Source organism: Chiloscyllium plagiosum, unplaced genomic scaffold (assembly GCF_037043375.1).
Source record: "Chiloscyllium plagiosum isolate Xiang-an unplaced genomic scaffold, Cpla_swu_hap1 HiC_scaffold_30, whole genome shotgun sequence".
Classification (NCBI taxonomy): domain Eukaryota; kingdom Metazoa; phylum Chordata; class Chondrichthyes; order Orectolobiformes; family Hemiscylliidae; genus Chiloscyllium; species Chiloscyllium plagiosum.
This window is the reverse complement of record NW_028270168.1, coordinates 4,242,312-4,263,394: the sequence shown is the minus strand read 5'-3', so window position 1 is coordinate 4,263,394 and position 21,083 is coordinate 4,242,312. Positions and strand designations below refer to the sequence as shown.

The following is a 21,083-nucleotide window of genomic DNA, read 5'->3' as shown; positions in this document are numbered from 1 at the left end:
GGATTGGAAGAAAGGTCAATGGTCAGTTGAATTCTGGGGATCTAAAATAAAAGCAGAAACTTCAGACCTGACATTTTTGTTCACCTGAAACGTTAACTCTGTTTCCCTCGTCAACTGTTGAAACCCTTCTAGGATTTTGTTTTAATTTCTGTTTAACAAATATATTTGCTGAGACAGTGCTTCTGATTTCCAACAGAATGAATGACCCTTCAAGAAATAAGAACATTCAACTTTTAAGTAATTGAAAGCCCACATTGTCTTCAGATGATGACTGCTATACCCAGAAATGTTTGAAATTGTTTTTACAATTTCAATTTGCAATCAATTTTAAACTTCCTGTTTTTACTCTGTACAGAATGGATTCTGCCACTATAACCAATCTGTCTTCACGGCCAAGCTGAAAAGCTACGTCAATGTCACATCAGGAAGAAGAGAAGCATTAAAAATGGCCATCTTTAAAAATGGGCCAGTGGCTGTTGGGATGGATGCTTCACATAAGTCCTTTAGATTTTATAGCCATGGAGTTTATTATGAGCCAAAGTGTAGTAAGTATTTTAACTTTCTTATTATACAAGCTAAGGAAAGTAATCTACTTTCATAATAATATAAAACAAAAAACTCCAGATGCTGCAAATCTGAAACAAAACAGAAAATGCTAGAGAAACTCAGCAGGTCTGGTAGAATCTGTGGACTGAAAACAGAGTTAACGTTTTGAGTTTAATGACCCTTCATCAGAACTGACAGAATTCAGAAAAATGTGGTATTTATCTTGATGACAGAATGTTGGGGGAGAAAGAATGAGAGGATAGTTGGGAATGGAGCCCAGAGAGAAAGGCAGAGAAAGAGAGTTAATTTACTTCCATGTCATAGAAATATATAGCTCAGAAACAGATCCTTCAGTCCAACTCATCCATGTCGACAGGTATCCTATATAAATCTAGTCCCATTTGCCAGTACTTGGTCCATATCTCTCCTAAACCTTTCCTATTCATATACCCATCCAGATGCATTTTAAAAGTTGTAATTGTACCAGTCTCCACCACTTCCTCTGACAAGTCATTCCATACACACACCACCCTGTGTGTGGAAAAAGTTGACCCTTAGGCCCTTTTTTTTAATCTTTCCCCCTCACCTTAAACCTCTGCCCTCTAGTTTTAGATCCCCCCCCCCCCCCCCCCCCCCAACCCTATCCATAACCCTCATGATTTTAGGAATCTCCTTATCCTTGTAAATCTTTTCTGAAGCCTTTCAGGTTTCACAACATCTTTCCGATAGGAAGGAGACCAGAATTGCACGCAATATTCCAACAGTGGCTGAATCAATGTCCTGTATGGCCACAACATGACCTCCCAATAAAGGAAAGCCTTCTTCACTATCCTATCTACCTGGGACTCCATGTTCAAGGAACTATGAACCTGCACTCCAAGGTCGCTTTGTTCAGCAACACTCCCCAGGACCTTACCATTAAGTCCTGCCCTGATTTCCTTTTCCAAAATGCAGCACCTCACATTTATCTAAATTAAAGTCCATCTGCCACTCATTGGTCCATTGGCCCATCTGATCAAGGTCACGTTATATTCCAAGGTAACCTTCTTCGCTGTCCACAACACCTCCAATCTTGATGTTATCTGCAAACTTACTAACTATATCTCTTATGTTCACATCCAAATCATTTATATAAATGATGAAAATCAGTGGACCCTGCAGCAATGCTTGTGGCACACCACTGGTCACAGGCCTCCAGTCTGAAAAACAACCCTCTACCAGCACCACTGTCTATCTTATATCTTCAAGCCAGTTCTGTATCCAAATGGCTAGTTCTCCCTGTATTCCATGTGATCTAACCTTGCTAACCAGTCTACCATGAGGAACCTTGTTGAATGCCTCACTGAAATCCATTTAATCACGTCTACAGCTCTGCCCTCATCAATCGTCTTCGTTACTTTTTCAATAAACTCAATGAAGTTAGTGAGACATAATTTCCTGTGCAAAAAGCCAAGTTAACTGTCCCTAATCAGTCCTTATCCAATTTCATGTAAATCCTGTCCTTCAGGATTCCCTCCAACAACTTGCCCACCACCAAGGTCAAGCTCACTGGTCTATAGTTCCCTGGCTTTTCCTTAACACTTTAAATAGTGGCACCACATTAGCCAATGACCAGTCTTCCGGCACCTCATCTGTGGCTATCGATGATACAAATATCTCAGCAAGGGGTCCAGCAATCACTTCTCCTATCTTTCTACAGAGCTATAGGGTATACCTGATCAGGTCCTGGGGGTCTATTCACCTTTACACGTTTTAAGACAGCCAGCACCACCTACACTGTAATATGGATATTTTTCAAGATGTCACTATTTATTTCTCCATGTTCTATATTTTCCACATCCTCCTTCACAGTAAATGCTGATGCAAAATACTCATTTAGTATCTCCCCATCTCCTGTGGTTCCACACATAGGCTACCTTGCTGATTTTTTTTTTAAGGGGCTCTATTCCCTCCCTAGTTACCCTTTTGTCCTTAATGTATTTGTAGAATCCATTTGTATTCTCCTAACTCTATCTGCCAAAGCTATTTCACATCCCCTTTTTGCTCTCCAGATTTCCCTCTTAAATGTACTCCTACGGCCTTTATACTCTTGTAAGGATTCAGTCGATCTCTGCTGTCAATACCTGACATATGCTTCCTTCTTTCTCTTCACTAAACACTTAATTCCTTTAATCATCCAGCATTCCCTACACTTACCAGCTTCACCCTTCACCCTAACAGGAATATACTGTCTTTGGACTCTCATTATTGAAGGCTTCCCTCTTTCCAGCTGTCTCTTTACTTGCGAACATGTGTGCCCAAACAACTTTTGAAAGTTCTTGCCTAATATCATCCAAATTGGCCTTCCTCCAATTTGGAACTTTAACTTTTAGATTGGATCTATTATTTTCCATTAGTTTTTAAAAAACTAATTAAATTATAGTCACTGGCCCCAAAGTGCTCTCCCACTGACACCACAGTCACCTGACCTGCTTTATTTCCCAAGAATAGGTCAAGTTTCTTGTGCACACTTAACAACTTCCTCTCCATCCAAGCCCTTAACACCATGGCAGTTCCAGTCTGTTTGGAAAGTTAAAATTGTACAAGTTAATGAAAGTAGAAGAAGCGTCCCTGGGTAATGTCAAATATTCAAGATTTCAAAAGAAAGGATACAGTCAAACCTATATCTTCTCAATAATTGTTTTTCATGTCCAGCCAAACTTAATACAATTTTCCATAAAATATATTAATTTTGTGATTGTACTCATAATGGAGCACTCACAATGCATTAACAGTCTGTGTTTAGCACATTTATCATATCTTGACAGGGTAGATGTGAAAGGGATATTTCCTTTTGTAGGAGAGTCAAGTGCTACTGTTTCAAAATAGTGGATTTCCCATTTAAGACCGAAGCAGGATTACTTTTCCCACAGAGGATTGAGAGTTTTTGGAACTGTTCTTCTGAAAGCACATGGAAGCAGAATTTTCAAATATTTTTCAGGTTAATGTAAACAGATTCTTGAGTAAGGAGTTGAAAGATTATCGGAGGTAGGCAGCAATGTAGACTGATCAGACTGTGTGACAGTATTAAAATCGATCCATATGGGTCTGATAGAGAGAAAGAAAAATTGCGAGAGTTCAGCACACTACCAAACTTCTATATCTTCCAAAAGCCTGTATGAAAAGAGAATAGCAATGGTTCAGGTGAAAGAAGATAAAATATGAGCTTTATTATTTAGGAGTAAAAATGCAATTTTTCAGATTGAATCGCTTAACAAGTATATAAATATATTTGGAGAGCTTCCTGTTGCTTCCTCCATGGCAAACACTTGGCTAATCAGAATTGACTTACCAATTGGTTTTCCGTGTGATATAAATTGTTGTAATCAAAGTTTGGGAGAAGATTTGTAGCTCGGATGCTTGTTGTTGTGGTTCTGTTCGCCGAGCTGGGAATTTGAATTGCAGACGTTTCGTCCCCTGTCTAGGTGACATCCTCAGTGCTTTGGAGCCTCCTGTGAAGCGCTTCTGTGATGTTTCCTCCGGCATTTATAGTGGTTTGTCTCTGCCACTTCCAGTTGTCAATTCCAGCTGTCCGTTGCAGTGGTCGGTATATTGGGTCCAGGTCGATGTGCTTATTGATTGAGTCTATGGATGAGTGCCATGCCTCTAGGAATTCCCTGGCTGTACTCTGTTTGGCTTGTCCTATAATAGTAATGTTGTCCCAGTCGAATTCATGTTGCTTGTCATCTGCGTGTGTGGCTACTAAGGATAGCTGGTCGTGTCGTTTCGTGGCTAGTTGGTGTTCATGGATGCGGATCGTTAGCTGTCTTCCTGTTTGTTCTATATAATGTTTTATGCAGTCCTTGCATGGGATTTTATACACTACATTGGTTTTGCTCATGCTGGGTATTGGCTCCTTCGTACGGGCGAGAGACGCTAAGACAAGCCAGGAAATGGGAATCCTGTGCCAACCGCCTAAGCATCACATACGAACAACTCCGGTTCCTGCACGAATGCTGAAAGAATCGAATCCTTCCACCATGTGTCACTTACAAACCACCAGTCAACAACCCACAAGCCAGGGACACGGCCAGGCAGAATGGATTCAGGATGATCCAGGCAATGATTACAGACGCTCACAACAGACTTCACAAATACAGACAAGAAATTGCGCACCAAAAATCGTTAATTTCAAAAACCACCAATTAGGAATGGACCCGGACCTGGACCAGGCCGTCGCCATAGGACAGAACAGGACCACAGACCGCAAAAAAACGGCACTCAAAGAAAACATGGCCAAACTAACACACAACAGAGAGGACACCACAACACACACCTGGGTTAGAAACCTCTCCCACAGACAGCTCACAGACACAGAAAGAACAATACTGGCCAAGGGACTCAACTACAACCACAGGGACGCCAAGACAGCAGACTTCCTAGCAGCACTAGAATGCACACTCAGAAACAATGGACTGACAGAAGAGACACAACAAACAGTGAGACAAAGTATCATACCCCTGATAACAAGGAAAAGACAAACACATAACCTCGACACCAAGGAGAGGGAAGCACTAAAATCACTAAGAAACGATAAGAACATAATCATACTACCAGCAGACAAAGGCAGAATGACGGTCATCCTGGACAAAGCAGAGTACATCCAAAAAGCGCAACAACTACTTGCAGATACCAACACCTACCAAAAGAGGGAGTTTGACCCCACCCCACAGCTCACCAATAGGATAAACAACACACTGAGGAACCTACAAAAAAACGGACAGATAACCAGGTTTGACCTACAAAGAATGAAACCTGAAAGCAACAACACCCCGAGATTCTATGTACTACCTAAAGTGCACAAACCAGACATCCCACTCAGACCCATAGTAATCACTACCAGGGACACCATCACACAAACTGGCTAAAGAACTACAGCAGAAACTGAAACACCTGATCAGCGGATCCAGACACTCTATACAGTCAACACAGGAATTCTTGGACATCATCAGAAATATACACATAGACAAGGAAGAAACTATGGTCTCATTCGATGTAACGGCACTGTTCACCTCTATCGACAAAACCCTAGCCAGAGAAACAATAGCCAACCTGCTGGACATACAGAACAGACAACAGGACGTTGAACCTATCAACAAAGACAGCATACTCAAACTACTGCCTCACAACACACTTCACATTCAACAATCAAATATATGAACAAATCAACAGCACATCCAAGGGCTCACCCATCTCTGGACTCAGCAGAAACAGTAATGCAAAGATGAGAACAAACAGTCTTACCGCAAACTCTGGGTCAGATATGTGGATGACACCTTTGTAATCATTAAAAACACAGAAATAGAGAACACACACCGGATCATCAACGCCACACTCACAGGAATCCGATTCACTAGAGAGGAAGGAAAGGACAACCAACTCCCATTCCTAGACGTGATGGTACGGAGAATTCACCACAAAGGTATACAGGAAAGCCACACACACAGACCAAGTCCTGAACTATGAAAGCAACCACCACAACACACACAAAAGAAGTTGCATCAAGACACTGTTCAAAAGGGCCACAACACACTGTAGTACACCAGAACTGCAAAAAGAGGAAGAAGAACACCTCTACAATTATTTGCCAAAAACTGATACCCGCGCAATTTCATCAACAGATGCCGAAGGAAAGACAATGGAACGAGGACATGCCGCAACCCAAAGGACTAGCCACACTACCATACACCAAGAGCATTTCCGAACTGACAGCCAGACTACTGCGACCACTAGGACTCATAACAGCACACAAACCAACAGCCACTCTCAGACAACTCACCAGAACAAAGGACCCGATACCCAGCATGAGCAAAACCAATGTAATGTACAAAAAAGGAAATTGAAGGGAAAGTTAGAACAAGAGATGTCAAGAAAGACAACTGTATCAATGAGGCAGAAAACTCGGAAAGGCATCATGCTGTAAGGTTGAGTGAAATAAGGGTTGATGGGAAGGGTGAGAGCAGTAACAAATTAAAAATACTATACGTGAATGCATGAAACATTAGACATAAGATGGATGAGCTTGAGGCTCTTTTGGAAATTGGCAGATACGATATTTTGGGGATAACTGAGACGTGGCTTCAAGTGGACAGGGCCTGGGAAATGAATATTCAAGGATACACGTGCTATCGTAAGGACAGACTGATGGGCAGAGGGAGTGGGGTGGCCTTGTTGGTAAGGGACGATATTCAGTCCCTTGCGCGGGGGAACATATAGACAGGGGATGAAGAGTCAGTGTGGATAGAGCTTCGAAATACTAAGGGTAAAAAGACCCTCTTGGGAGTCATCTACAGGCCCCCAAACAGTAGTCTGGATGTCGGATGTAAGTTAAATCAGGAGCTGAAATTGGCCTGTCGTAAAGATGTCACTACAGTTGTTATGGGGGATTTTAATATGCAGGTAGGCTGGGAGAATCAGGATGGTATTGGGCCTCAAGAAAGAGACTCTGTGGAGTGCCTCAGAGATGGATTCTTAGAGCAGCTGGTGCTGGAGCCGACCAGGGAGAAGGCAATTCTGGATCTGGTATTTTGTAACGAACCAGAATTGGTCAGAGACCTCGAAGTGAAGGAGCCATTGGGAAGTAGTGACCATAATACAATAAGCTTCAATCTGCAATTTGAGAGGGAGAGGGTACAGTCAGAAGTGACAGTACTTCTGTTGAATAAAGGGAACTATGGAGCTATGAGGGAGGAGCTGGCCAAAGTTCAATGGTGCAATACCTTAGCAAGGATGACTGTGGAGGAACAATGGCGGATATTTCTGTGTATAATGCAGAAGTTGCAGGATCAGTTCATTCCTAAAAGGAAGAAAGATCCCAGGAGGAGGCATGGGCGGCCGTGGCTGATGAGGGAAGTAAAGAAACATATAAAGTTAAAAGAGAAAAAGTATAACATAGCTAAGATTAGTGGGAAAACTGAGGACTGGGAAGCTTTTAAAGAGCAACAGAGGATTACTAAGAAGGAAATACGCAGAGGAAAAATGAGGTACGAAGGTAAACTGGCCAAGAATATTAAGGAGGATATTAAAAGCTTTTTTAGGTATGTGCAAGGCAAAAAAATGGTTAGGACTAAAATTGGGCCCTTTAAGACAGAAACAGGGGAATATATTACTAGGAACAAAGAAATGGCAGAGGAATTAAATGGGTACTTCAGATCTGTGTTCACTGGGGAAGACACAAGCAATCTCCCTGAGGTAACAGTGGCTGAAGGACCTGAACTTAAGGGAATTTATATTTGCTAGGATTTGGTGTTGGAGAGACTGTTAGGTCTGAAGGTTGATAAGTCTCCGGGGTCTGATGGTCTGCATCCCAGAGTACTGAAGGAGGTGGCTCGGGAAATCGTGGATGCGTTGGTGATTATTTTCCAGAGTTCAATAGATTCGGGTCGGTTCCTGAGGATTGGAGGGTGGCTAATGCTATACCACTTTTTAAGAAAGGTGGGCGAGAGAAAGCAGGAAATTATAGACCAGTTAGTCTGACCTCAGTGGTGGGAAAGATGCTGGAGTCTATTATAAAGGATGAAATTACTGCACATCTGGATAGTAGTAACAGGAGAGGACAGAGTCAGCATGGATTTATGAAGGGGAAATCATGCTTGACTAATCTTCTTGAATATTTTGAGGATGTAACTCTGAAGTTGGATGAGGGAGATCCAGTAGATGTAGTGTACTGGACTTTCAGAAAGCTTTTGATAAAGTCCCACACAGGAGGTTAGAGTAAAATTAGGGCGCATGGTATTGGGGGCAAAGTACTAGATTGGATTGAAAATTGGTTGGCTAATAGGAAACAAAGGGTAGTGATAAACGGCTCCATTTCGAAATGGCAGGCAGTGACCAGTGGGGTACCGCAGGGATCCATGCTGGGACCGCAGCTTTTTACAATATATGTTAATGATATAGAAGATGGTATCAGCAATAACATTAGCAAATTTGCTGATGATACAAAGCTGGGTGGCAGGGTGAAATGTGATGAGGATGTTAGGAGATTACAGGGTGACCTGGATAAGTTAAGTGAGTGGGCAGATGCATGGCAGATGCAGTTTAATGAGGATAAATGTATGGTTATCCACTTTGGTGGCAAGAACAGGAAGGCAGACTACTACCTCAATGGAATCAATTTATGTAAAGGGGCAGTACAGAGAGATCTGGGTGTTCTTGTACACCAATCAATGAAGGCAAGCATGCAGGTACAGCAGGTAGTGAAGAAGGCTAATAGCATGCTGGCCTTCATAACAAGAGGAATTGAGTATAGAAGCAAAGAGGTGCTTCTGCAGCTGTACAGGGCCCTGGTGAGACCACACCTGGAGTACTGTGTGCAGTTCTGGTCTCCAAATTTGAGAAAAGACATTCTGGCTATTGAGGGAGTGCAGCGTAGTTTCACGAGGTCAATTCCTGGAATGGCAGGATTACCTTACATTGAAAGACTGAAGCGACTGGGCTTGTATACCCTTGAGTTTCGAAGACTGAGAGGGGATCTGATTGAGACGTATAAGATTATGAAAGGATTGGACACTCTGGCAGTAGGAAACATATTTCCACTGATGGGTGAGTGCCGAACCAGAGGACACAGCTTAAAAATACGGGGTAGACCATTTAGGACAGAGCTCAGGGGAAACTTCTTCACCCAGAGAGTGGTGGCTGTGTGGAATGCTCTGCCCCAGAGGGCAGTGGAGGCCCACTCTCTGGATTCATTTAAGAAAGAGTTGGATAGAGCTCTCAAAGATAGTGGAATCAAGGGTTATGGAGATAAGGCAGGAACAGGATACTGATTAGGAATGATCAGCCATGATTATATTGAATGGCAGTGCAGGCTCGAAGGGCTGAATGGCCTAGTCCTGCATCTATTGTCTATTGTCTATTGTCTAAAATCCCATGCAAGGACTGCACAAAACACTACATTGGACAAACAGGAAGACAGCTAATGATCTGTATCCATGAACACCAACTAGCCACGCAACGACACGACCAGCTATCCTTAGTAGCCACACACGCAGATGACAAGCAAAATAAGTTCGACTGGGACAACACTACAATTATAGGACAAGCCAAACAGAGAACAGCCAGGGAATTCCTAGAGGCATGGTACTCATCCACAGATTCAATCAATAAGCACATCGACCTGGACTCAATATACCGGCCACTGCAGCGGACAGCTGGAACTGACAACCGGAAGTGGCAGAGACAAACCACTATAAATGCCGGAGGAAAGATCACAGAAGCGCTTCACAGGAGGCTACCAAGCGCTGAGGATGTCACCTAGACAGGGGACGAAACGTCTGCAACACAAATTCCCAGCTCGGCAAACAGAACCACAACATTGTTGTGATCGTTTGAAATTAAGCATGTTTGCATACATCCAGATAAATGCAAAATGAAAATCCTTGTCTATGTATCTTTCTTTTCAGCAATATTCAAGTTCTTTATTCCCAAGTGACAATTAGGAGGTACTGGTACTATCATGAATTTATATATTGTGGTTTTTTTAATTCACTTGTTTTATTAACTGACTCCAGCTTCTTATAGATTTTGCAATTGGTTTTAGTGAGCTATCAAGTGCAATCCATGTTAGGGTGTGAGAATTGTCAAATCTCACCTGACTATGCTCACTCTCTCCCTCACAAATTATTACAGAGTGAACTTGCAGGTGAAAAGCAGATTGCTGAATGGAAACAGCAATGACTTTTAAAAATTTATTTTAAAAAATCTAAAATCGACTTCAAAACATTAATATTAATGTTTACGGAAGACTTTGGTTTACTGGGTGGATAGGGCAAGTAAAAGATAAAATTATCCGAAGGTCTGACTGTCGATTTATAGTCGTGAATAGATTTTATTGGATTGTCTAAATTAAGAGAAGTGGCAACCACACACTATCAACTGCGAAGTCAGTGCTGGTTCAGAGGTAACCTTAATTTGTGTGACTCTTCTGAAGAAAGGTCACTGGACTCAAAACTCCATTGATGCTACCAGACCTGCTGAGTTTCTCCAGCAATTTCTTTTGTTTTCCAGATCTTCAACATATGCAATGCTTTGTTTTATTTTACTGATGTGGATTTCATGGAAAATAGAAATAATTTACATTTTATATGATATTATTCAATGAAGAAAAACCTTCCAAAGTCAGTTCAGTCATAACCAGATAAAGATACACAGATGGACTGTATGGTCTTCCCTGCTTCACTTGATTAAACAAAAAAATTGTTTTGATGGGCATTTCTTGCACTAATACTGCTTATTCAGGCACATCACACTGTCTCCTGCTGTTACTCCCAAAATCTGAAACTCCAGAGTGTCTGAATTCCTCAGCCTTTTATTGGGCCACGATTTAGAGAGAACCCCTGGGTGCTGGGTTGATCCATGGAATAGGATGCTGTGCAGTTGATGTTCCCACCCTACCGTGATGTAACAAGCAACAAGAGAGGCAAGACCATAAGACATAGGAGCAGAAATTAGGCCATTCAGCCCATCAAGTCTGCTCTGCCATTCAATCATGGCTGACAAGTTTCTCAACCCCATTCTCCCGCTTTCTCCCTGTAGCCCTCAATCCCTTTGACAATAGCAAGAGTTCAGCACACTACCAATCTTCTATATTTTGCAAAATCCTGTACGGGAAGAGAATAGCAATGGTTCAACTGAAAGAAGATGATAAGATATGGGCTTTATTATTTGAGTAAAAATGCAATCAAGTACTTATCTATCTCCAGTCTTGAATATACTCAATGACCTGGCCTCCACAGCCTTCTGTGGCAACACTCTGGTTGAAGAAGTTTCTCCTTGTCTCCATTCTAGGTATCAGGTAAGTTGCCTACTCGTGGCCAACTGAGGCCCTGAAGTGAGCCCTTTATTGCTGCTACGATTTAACAGCCAGTGCTGGAGAACTGGACCTAATGTGTAACCAGCAGGTTTTTTTCCTATGGTTTACTGACCAGAGAAAGGGAGCAGGGGGAGTCCCTTCCTTCTTGAATGCCAGTTCGAGGTTACCCTGCATTCACCTTCTACTTGCCCTTCCACTCCATGCCCCTCAGCTGGGTACCACCTGTGTAGTCCAAGCAAGATCCCAGACTCTCCTAGGTTTCAGAGCATCACTGATTGATCCTCTCCGGTCTCTCACAGTGGCCACCACTTCAGGCTCGGCTCGGCTCATTACTCTGTATACAGCAAGCCTTCCTCTTTATGATTGGTGGATATCTTGCTTGATAATAAATGCCTGTCTGCTGAAGAATTAAAATTAAACAAACAATTGAGCTCACCCCCAAGATTATAGCTTGGATGTGAAGGAGACCCCCACCTCTTTATATATAATGTTCATTTTTAGCTAATCCAGTTCCTGCTGCTGGTTACATCACATTTATTGGTATTCCCATTAGGTATATATTGCCACAGAATTCCAGGTAATATTCAGAAAACTTGAGTGTTGCTGTAAAAAGACTTATTTTGTCAAAGCTTTTCATCTTCCACTTGTCAGCATTATTTCACAAGAATACCAGTACAAAGGGAATATAGTATCTCAACATCCAGACTGTCTTAATCAGTCCTGATGAAAGGTTCTGACCTGAAAGGTCGACTCCCTTGCTCCTCTGATCCCACTCAACCTGCTGTGCTTTTTCCAGCTCCACTCTTCAGCCCCTTAATCAGTACAAGACACAAAGCTTCAGCAAGATGTATTGTTTTAAGCAGTGGTCAATTTCTGTACTGCCAAATAACTATTTGCATTCAGAAAAAAAAATATCCAGTTGGTTTTGCTCACACAGAATCTTCAGTTTTTCCCTTTTGTTTTGATGTCACTGAGTCACTGTTTTGGGATGCATGCTGTATTAAACCATGCTTGTTCAACCACAGTATAATCCTGTACTTAAAAGGCTTGCATCATGATTTGAAAGGTTGCTTATGGCCGTAATGGTTGGAATACGGAGGCTGGGTTATTCCAGAAAATGGGAACATTATTTGGGTTGCAGTATTTCGAAGTATGTGACCAGGCGAACAAGATACCACTACATGAATTGGAAGTTTTTTTTTGTAACAAAAGTCTTGAACTAATAAAGCAGATTTTAATTAAAAACTAGCCCCTGATTTGGCTTTCAACAATAGGTTTAAATTTATTAGTGAATCTGTTCTTCCGAACAGTCAAAGATTCTGAAACAATTAATTATGAGCAAATTCCTTTGAGTCCTGAGTAAAATTCTTTGTGGCAGAGGGGCTAAAGGTGTAGGAAGTAAGCAAACTTTGTGTTTAAGATTAATTAATGTTGCAGAGCCATATTGAGCATTATGATGTAACCATTTCAGAAAATTCACGGATAGAGCTGGATCATGCTGTGCTTGCAGTTGGTTATGGAATACTTGATGGTGAACCATATTGGCTCATTAAAAACTCTTGGTCATCATTCTGGGGTGATGATGGATATTTTCTGATATCTATGAGACACAACAACTGCGGAATTACTACAGATCCAATTTATGCCGTTCTTGAATGAATGCACATGAAGACAACAGAATGTTTAATTTGTTACTTTTCTGCGATTACATTTCTAATATAATAACATGTTTTATTTCTTAGTCTTAATTTTGTTTGTATTCTGAAAAGATTGGTATACACACGAAGTAAACTTTTACTGAAAGTGAATAGATTTCACTCGATGCGTGCTCCTTATGTTACAGCTTTTCTCTAGTTTTGATAAAATGATGGGGCTGTTCAATAATGTCCTGATACAGATATGTTGAATAGTTTGTGTACCTCTGTTGAAATGTTTGTAGCGATGAAACAAATACATAACAGTATTAGAATTATTAACAGGTTATTTTTTAAGTAAATAAATGTTTATGAAATTAACAACTACTTCATGTTTTGATGATATGAATGTGTTTTTTTTTTCGTTTTAACTTTTACTGCTTAATAACATAGCCGTTTTGAAGTAAACACAAGTATTCTACTACATGATGTATAATCTTGATGAATTATAATAAGTAGATCCCCTCTCATCCTTCTGAACTCCATCAAGTATAAACCCAGAGTCCTTAAATGTTCCTTTTATGTTAAGCTTTCCAGCCTTGGGACCATTCTGGTGAACCTCCTCTGAACTCTGTCCAGGGTGTGTACATCCTTCCTGAGATATGGGGCCCAAAAGTGCGCACAATACCACAAATGTGATCTGACCAGAGCCTTTTAGAACCTCAGAATTACGTTGCTGCTTTTATATTCAAGTCCCTCGAAATAAATGCCATCATTGCCTTCCTAACGATTGACTCAATCCGCGAGTTTATCTTGAGAGAATCCTGGGCTAGGAGAAAGTGACGACTGCAGATGTTGGAGATCAGCTGGGCGGCATGGTGGCTCAATGGTTAGCAGGGACCCGAGTTCAATTCCCGCCTCAGGCGACTGTCTGTGTGGAGTTTGCACATTCTCCCTGTGTCTGCGTGGGTTTCCTCCAGGTGCTCCGGTCTCCTCCCACAGTCCAAAGATGTGCAGTTTAGGTGAATTGGCCGTGCTAAATTGCCCGTAGTGCTAGGTGCATTAGTCAGAGGTGAATGTAGGGGAATGGGTCTGGGTGAGTTGCTCTTCAGAGGGTCGGTGTGGACTTATGGGCCGAAGGGCCTGTTTCCATGCTGTAGGGAATCTAATCAGAGTTGAAAAGTGTGGCGCTGGAAACGCACAGCAGGTCAGGCAGCATCCGAAGAGCAGGAGAATTGATGTTTTGGGCATAAACCCTTCATCAGGAATATGGGGTAAGGGGTTGGGCCTGTGGAGGAAGCTAGCTGGGAGGGTGATGGGTAGATGCAGGTGGGGGATTTTAAACTTGAGTCAGGGGGAAGAGAAAGGGAAAGCAACAGGGAATATGGAGTCAAGTAGAAGGATAATCAGCAGGTTAACTTGTGCAGGGTTTAAGTTCAAGGCAGACTAGGAATGAAGCAAAAAGGAAGGATAACTTAGGACATATTACTGGGGCTGATGGAAATCACGAGGATAAGAAAATTAGCATTAAGATGCCTCACCTGAATCCTCTTAGTATTCATAACAAAGTCTATGAATTAACAACACAAATCATCGTGAATGATTATGGTGTGGTAGGCATCACAAAGATATGGTTGCAGGGGATTCAGGATTGGCAGTTAAACATTCAAGAATTTACAACTTATTGAAAAGACAGGGAGGTGGGCAGAGGGGCGGGGTTGCCTTTTTAGTTAAGAATGAAATTAAATCTATGGAACTGAATGACATCGGGTAGAATGATGTGGAGTCTGTGTGGTTGAAGTTGAGGAACCACAAAGGCAAAAAAACCATAATGGGAGTTATGTACAGACCTCCCAGCCGTGGTCAGGACCAGGGACGCAAGATGTACCAAGAAATAGGCCATGTTGGAAAGGCAAGGTCACGGTGATCATGGGGGACTTCAATATGCAAATTGACTGTGTGAATAATGTTGCCAGTGGATCCAAAGAAAGGGAATTCATGGAATGCTTACAGCATGGCTTTTTGGAACAGCTTGTGATGGAGCCCACAAGGGAGCAGACAATTCTGGACTTAGTGCGATGTAATGAGCCAGGTTTATAAAAGATCTTAAGGTAAAGGAACACTTAGGAGGCAGCGATCATAATATGGTAGAGTTCAGTTTGCAGTTTGAAAGAGAGAAGACAAAATGTAATGGTGTTACAGTTAAATAAAGGTAATTATAAGGGCATGAGAGAGGAACTGACAAAAATTGACCAGAAGCAGAGCCTAGTGGGGAAGACAAAAGAGCAACAATGGCAAGAGTTTCTGGGTATAATTGAGGACACAGTACAAAGGTTCATCCAAAAGAAAATAAAGATTACCCAGGGGAGATTAGACAGCCATGGCTGACAAAGGAACTCAGGAAATGTATCATAGAAAAAGAGAGAGCCTATAAAGTGGCCAAGACCACTGAGAAATCAGAAGATTGGGAAGGCTACAAAAATAAACAAAGGATAACAAAGAGAGAAATTAGGAAGGAGAGGATCAAATATAAAGATAAGCTAGCCAGTTATATTAGAAATAATAGTAAAAGGTTCTTTCAATACATAAGAAATGAGAGGCAAAGGTAGAAATTTGGCCGCTCCAAATTGATGCAGGAAGGCTCATGATGGGAGATAAGGAAATAGCTGAAGAACTTAGTAAATACTTTGTGTTAGTGTTCACAGCGGAAGACACGAGTAATATCCCAATTAAGGAGAGTCGGGGACAGAGTTGAGTGTGGTAGCCATTACAAAGGAGAAAGTGCTAGAAAAGCTAAAGGTCTAAAAATTGATAAATCTCCTGGCCCGGATGGGCGACGTCCTAGGAGGGAGGTGGCTGAAGAAACAGCAGAGGCATTGGTTGTAATCTTTCAAAAGTCACTGGAGTCAGGGAAAGTCCTGGATGATTGGAAGATCACTGTTGTAACCCCTTGTTCAAGAAAGGATCAAGACAAAAGATGGAAAATTACAGGCTGATTAGCCTAACCCCGGTTGTAGGTAAAATTCTAGAATCCATCATTAAGGATGAGAGTTCTACATTCTTGGAAGTGCAGAGTTGGATTAGAACAAGTCAGCATGGATTTAGTAAGGGGAGGTCGTGCCTGACAAACCTGTTAGAATTCTTTGAAGAGGTAACAAGTAGGTTAGACCAGGGAAACCCAGTGGATGTTGTGGTTCTGTTCGGCGAGCTGGGAATTTCTGGTGCAGACCTTTCATCCCCTGTCTAGGTGACATCCTCAGTGCTTGGGAGCATCCTGTGAAGCGCTTCTGTGATCTTTCCTCTGGCATTTGTAGTGATTTGTATCTGCCGCTTCCGGTTTTCAGTTCCAGCTGTCCGCTGCAGTGGTTGGTATATAGGGTCCAGGTAAATGTGCTTATTGATTGAATCTGTGGATGATTGCCAAGCCTCTACAGATACCCCCGCAAATTCATCAACAGATGCCTAAGGGAAAGACAACGGAACGAGGACATGCCACAACCCAAAGGACTAGCCACACTACCATACATCAAGAGCATTTCCGAACACTCAGCCAGACTACTGCGACCACTAGGACTCATAACAGCACACAAACCAACAGCCACACTCAGACAACAACTCACCAGAACGAAGGACCCAATACCCAGAATGAGTCAAACCAATGTAGTGTACAAAATCCCATGCAAGGACTGCACAAAACACTACATAGGACAAACAGGAAGACAGCTAATGATCCGCATCCATGAACACCAACTAGTCACGAAATGACACGACCAGCTATCATTAGTATCCACACACGCAGAGGACAAGCAACATGAATTCGACTGGGACAACACTACTATTATAGGCCAAGCCAAACAGAGAACAGCCAGGGAATTCCTCGAGGCTTGGCACTCATCCACAGATTCAATCAATAAGCACATTGACCTGGACCCTATATACCGACCACTGCAGCGGACAGCTGGAACTGACAACCGGAAGCGGCAGATTCAAACCACTACAAATGCCGGAGGAAAGATCACAGAAGCGCTTCACAGGAGGCTCCCAAGCACTGAGGCTGTCACCTAGACAGGGGACGAAATGTCTGCAACACAAATTCCCAGCTCGGCGAACAGAACCACAACAACGAGCACCCGAGCTACAAATCTTCGCACAACTATGAAAACCCAGTGGATGTTATCTACCTAGATTTCCAAAAGGCCTTTGATGAGGTGCCTCATGGGACGCTGCTGAGTAAGGTGAAGGCCCATGGTGTTCAAGGTGAGCTACTGGCATGGATTGAAGATTGGCTGTCTGACAGAAGGCAGACAGTTGGGATAATAGGTTCTTTTTCAGAATGGCAGCCAGTGAAAGTGGTATCCAGCAGGGTTCAGTGTTGGGGCCGCAGCTGTTCACTTTATTTATTAATGATCTGGATGAAGGGACTAGGGGCATTCAGGCGAAGTTCGCCGATGATATGAATTTAGGTGGACGGGCAGGTAGTTCTGAGGAGGTGGGGAGGCTGCAGAAAGATTTAGACAGTTTAGGAGAGTGGTTCAAGAAATGGCTGATGAAATTTAATGTGAGCAAATGTGAGGTCTTGCACTTTTGTAAAAAGAATACAGGCATGGACTATTTCCAAAATGGTGAGAAACTTCACAAAGCCAAAGTACAAAGGGATCTGGGAGTGCTAGTGTAGGATTCTCTAAAGGTTGACTTGCAGGTTGAGTCCGTGGTTAAGAAAGCAAATGTAATGTTGTCGTTTATCTCAAGAGGGTTGGAATGTAAAAGCAGCGATGCGCTACTGAGACTTACAAAGCTCTGGTTAGGCCCCATTTAGAATACTGTTACCAATTCTGGGCCCCACACCTCAGGAAGGACATACTGGCACTGGAGCGTGTCCAGTGGAGATTCACACGGATGATCCCTGGAGTGATAGGTCTAACATTCAATGAACAGCGGAGGATCCTGGGATTGTATTTATTAGAATTTAGAAGGTTGAGGGGAGATCTAATAGACACTTACAAAATAATGCATCGCTTAGAAAGTGTGGATACTGGGAAATTGTTTCCGTCAGGCGGGGATACTAGGACCCGTGGTTACAGACTTAGAAGTACAGGGGGTCAATTTAGAACGGAAATGAGGAGACATTTCTTCGGCCAAAGAGTGGTGGGCCTATGGAATTCATTGCCATGGAGCGCAGTGGAGGCCAGGATGTTAAATGTCTTCAAGGCAGAGATTGATAAATTCTTGATCTCGCAAGAAATTAAGAGTGCGGGTAAGTGGCATTGAAATGCTCATCAGCCATGATTGAATGGCGGAGTGGACTTGATGGGCCGAATGGCCTTACTTCCACTCCTATGTCTTATGGTCTTATCACGGTACTAGGTCGGAGCAGAGGGTAGAGCAGATGTATGGAAGGGAAGATTGACAGGTAGGACAATTCAAGAGGGCAGTGCTGAGTTGGAGGGTTGCATGTGGGATGAGGTGGGTGGAGGGGAGATGAGGAAACTGGTGAAATTGACATTGATAACATGTGGAGAAAGTGAGGACTGCAGATGCTGGAGATCAGAGCTGAAAATGTGTTGCTGGAAAAGCGCAGCAGGTCCGGCAACATCCAAGGAACAGGAGAATTGACGTTTCGGGCATAAGAAGAAGGGCTTATGCCCGAAACGTCGATTCTCCTGTTCCTTGGCTGCTGCCGGACCTGCTGCGCTTTTCCAGGAACACATTTTCAACATTGATAACATGTGGTTGGACATTTCCAAGTTGGAAGAGGAGGCGTTCTTCCTCCTGGTGTCGGCTAATACCTTCAACATATTGTCTTGCTAACACCAATTGTTACAGTTAACCTGAGAATGTAACTCCTCATCTGAATAAAACCGGTATATGCGTAGGGCTTGTCCATAGGGGATGGCTGTTTTAATATGTTTTGGTGGAAGCTGGAGAAGTGTAGCATTGTGAGGTTGTCTGTGGGATTGCGGTACAGTGTGGTGCTGAGGTGTCCATCCTTGATGGAGATGCATGTGTCCAAGAATGAGACAGATAATTGAGAGTAGTCCATGGTGAATTTGATTGTGTTCAGATGAGGAGGAATGGGACGGGCACCTGGAAGTATTCAGGGATGCCCTCTTAAGAATGGGGTATGATACTCAACTCATCGACCGCCATTTCCAACGTGCCACAGCAAGGAACCGTAATGACCTCCTCAAGAGACAGATATGTGCTGCAACTGACAGGGTACCCTTCGTTGTTCAGTACTTCCCAGGGGCTGAAACATTACGCCATGTTCTTCGTGACCTGCAACACATTATCAATGAGGATGAACACCTCACCAAGATCTTCCCCACACCTCCACTGCTCGCCTTTAAACAACCACCAAACCTCAAACAGATGATTGATCGTAGGAAGCTGGCCGGCTTTCAGGACAACTCCATAAAATCATGTCACGGTAGGCGCTGCAAGACGTTACAGAGTGTGGATATGGATACCACATTACACGTGGGGACACCTCCCACCATGTACATGGCAGGTACTGATGTGACTCAGTCAACGTTGTCTATCTTATACATTGCTGGCAAGGATGCCCTGAGGCATGGTACATTGGGGAAACCAAGCAAAGGCTACGACAACGGATGAATAGGCACTGCACAACAATCAACAGACAGGAGTGTTCCCTCCACACTTCAGTGGTCCACAACATTCAACCTCGGACCTTCGGGTGATCATTCTCCAAGGTGGATTTTGGGACAGGCAGCAGCGAAAAGTGGCCGAGCAGAGGCTGATAGCTAAGTTCGCTACCCATATGGAGGGCCTCAACCGGGACCTTGGGTTCATGTCACACTACAGGTGACCCCACTGCACTATACACACACACAGACACACACCCGTACAGACACACACACTCCCACACTCACACATGCATCCTCTCACAGACTTCGACCACTCTACACACACACATATACTCACAACCCCCCCACCCAGACATATACATATACATTTGTGGGGTGAATTTGTACTTGCAGAGTTACGTTGTACTTTGCACAAAAACTGCATGAATTCATGTTAGACTTTGTTAACACTTTTTAGATTAGAATCAATCTAAACATCATGGCACAGACAGAGAACACAGGGGGCTAACACCTTCAACATATTGTCTAGCTATCACCAATTGTTACAGTTAACCTGAGAATGCAAGTTTTAAAAAAGGTTTTGTGATTTACACATGAAAGAAGTGAAACTATCATGGTATTCGAACAGATGAAAGACTCAACAAACTATCAGGCATTTTTCAATGTATAATTTCAGTTACATCACACTGTAAACTTTTGCTATAAATTCTGTTCCTTACAATTGTGTCCTCCACAACCACCTGATGAAGGAGCGTCGCTCCGAAAGCTAGTGCTTCCAATTAAACCTGTTGGACTATAACCCGGTGTTGGGTGAGTTTTAACTGTGTCCACCCCAGTCCAACACCGGCATCTCCGAGTCATAAAGCAAGAGGGAACCGCGCTTCGGAGATGGGCAATGGGTGGGCGGAGCTTGGGGTGGGCGGGGCGGGGCTGTGTTGTGGTGGGCGCGAGAGGGCGGGGCTGAGTGAGTGGTGGGCGGGACTGAGTGAGCGGTGGGCGGGGTGAGTGAGTGGTGGGCGGGGCGCGGTTGATTTGGGTTTGGCGGCGCGGGGCTGAGGTATGGGCGACCGTGGATGAGGATGGGGGTGGGCGGGGCTGAGCTCTGGGAGGAGGGGCGGAGCTGAGGTGGGGGTGGGCGTATCGGGAGCCTGGGAGAGCGGGGCTGAACTCGGGGTGGGCGGTGCTGAGCTGAGGGGCCGATGGGCGTGTCTGAGGCATAGGTGGGCGGGGCTGAGTTCGGGGTAGGTGGGGCTGAGTTTCGGAGCGGATGGGTGTGTCTGGGGCCTGGGTGGGCGGTGCTGATTTGAGGGGCGGATGGGCGCGTCTGGTGCCTGGATGGGCGTGTCTGGTGCCTGGATGGGCGGGGCTGTTCGGGGTGGGCGGTGCTATGCTGAGGAGCGGATGGGCGGGGCTGAGCTGAGCACGTGGTCGGATTTGAGTCGGGGC

At 43.6% G+C, this 21,083-nt stretch overlaps 1 protein-coding gene across 1 annotated transcript in view; it reads left to right on the top strand.

Annotated features, from left to right (window-relative positions):
- The window catches only part of LOC122563405 (digestive cysteine proteinase 1-like), a 35,505-nt gene extending 22,295 nt beyond the window's left edge, over nucleotides 1-13,210 (top strand). Inside the window, exons 10-11 of the mRNA XM_087976970.1 lie at nucleotides 356-545; nucleotides 12,867-13,210. Of these exons, the coding sequence (XP_087833096.1) occupies nucleotides 356-545; nucleotides 12,867-13,054 (378 nt within the window). The 3' untranslated portion in view covers nucleotides 13,055-13,210. The remainder of the gene's footprint in view (nucleotides 1-355; nucleotides 546-12,866) is intronic.
- Nucleotides 13,211-21,083: the final 7,873 nt, after the last annotated feature.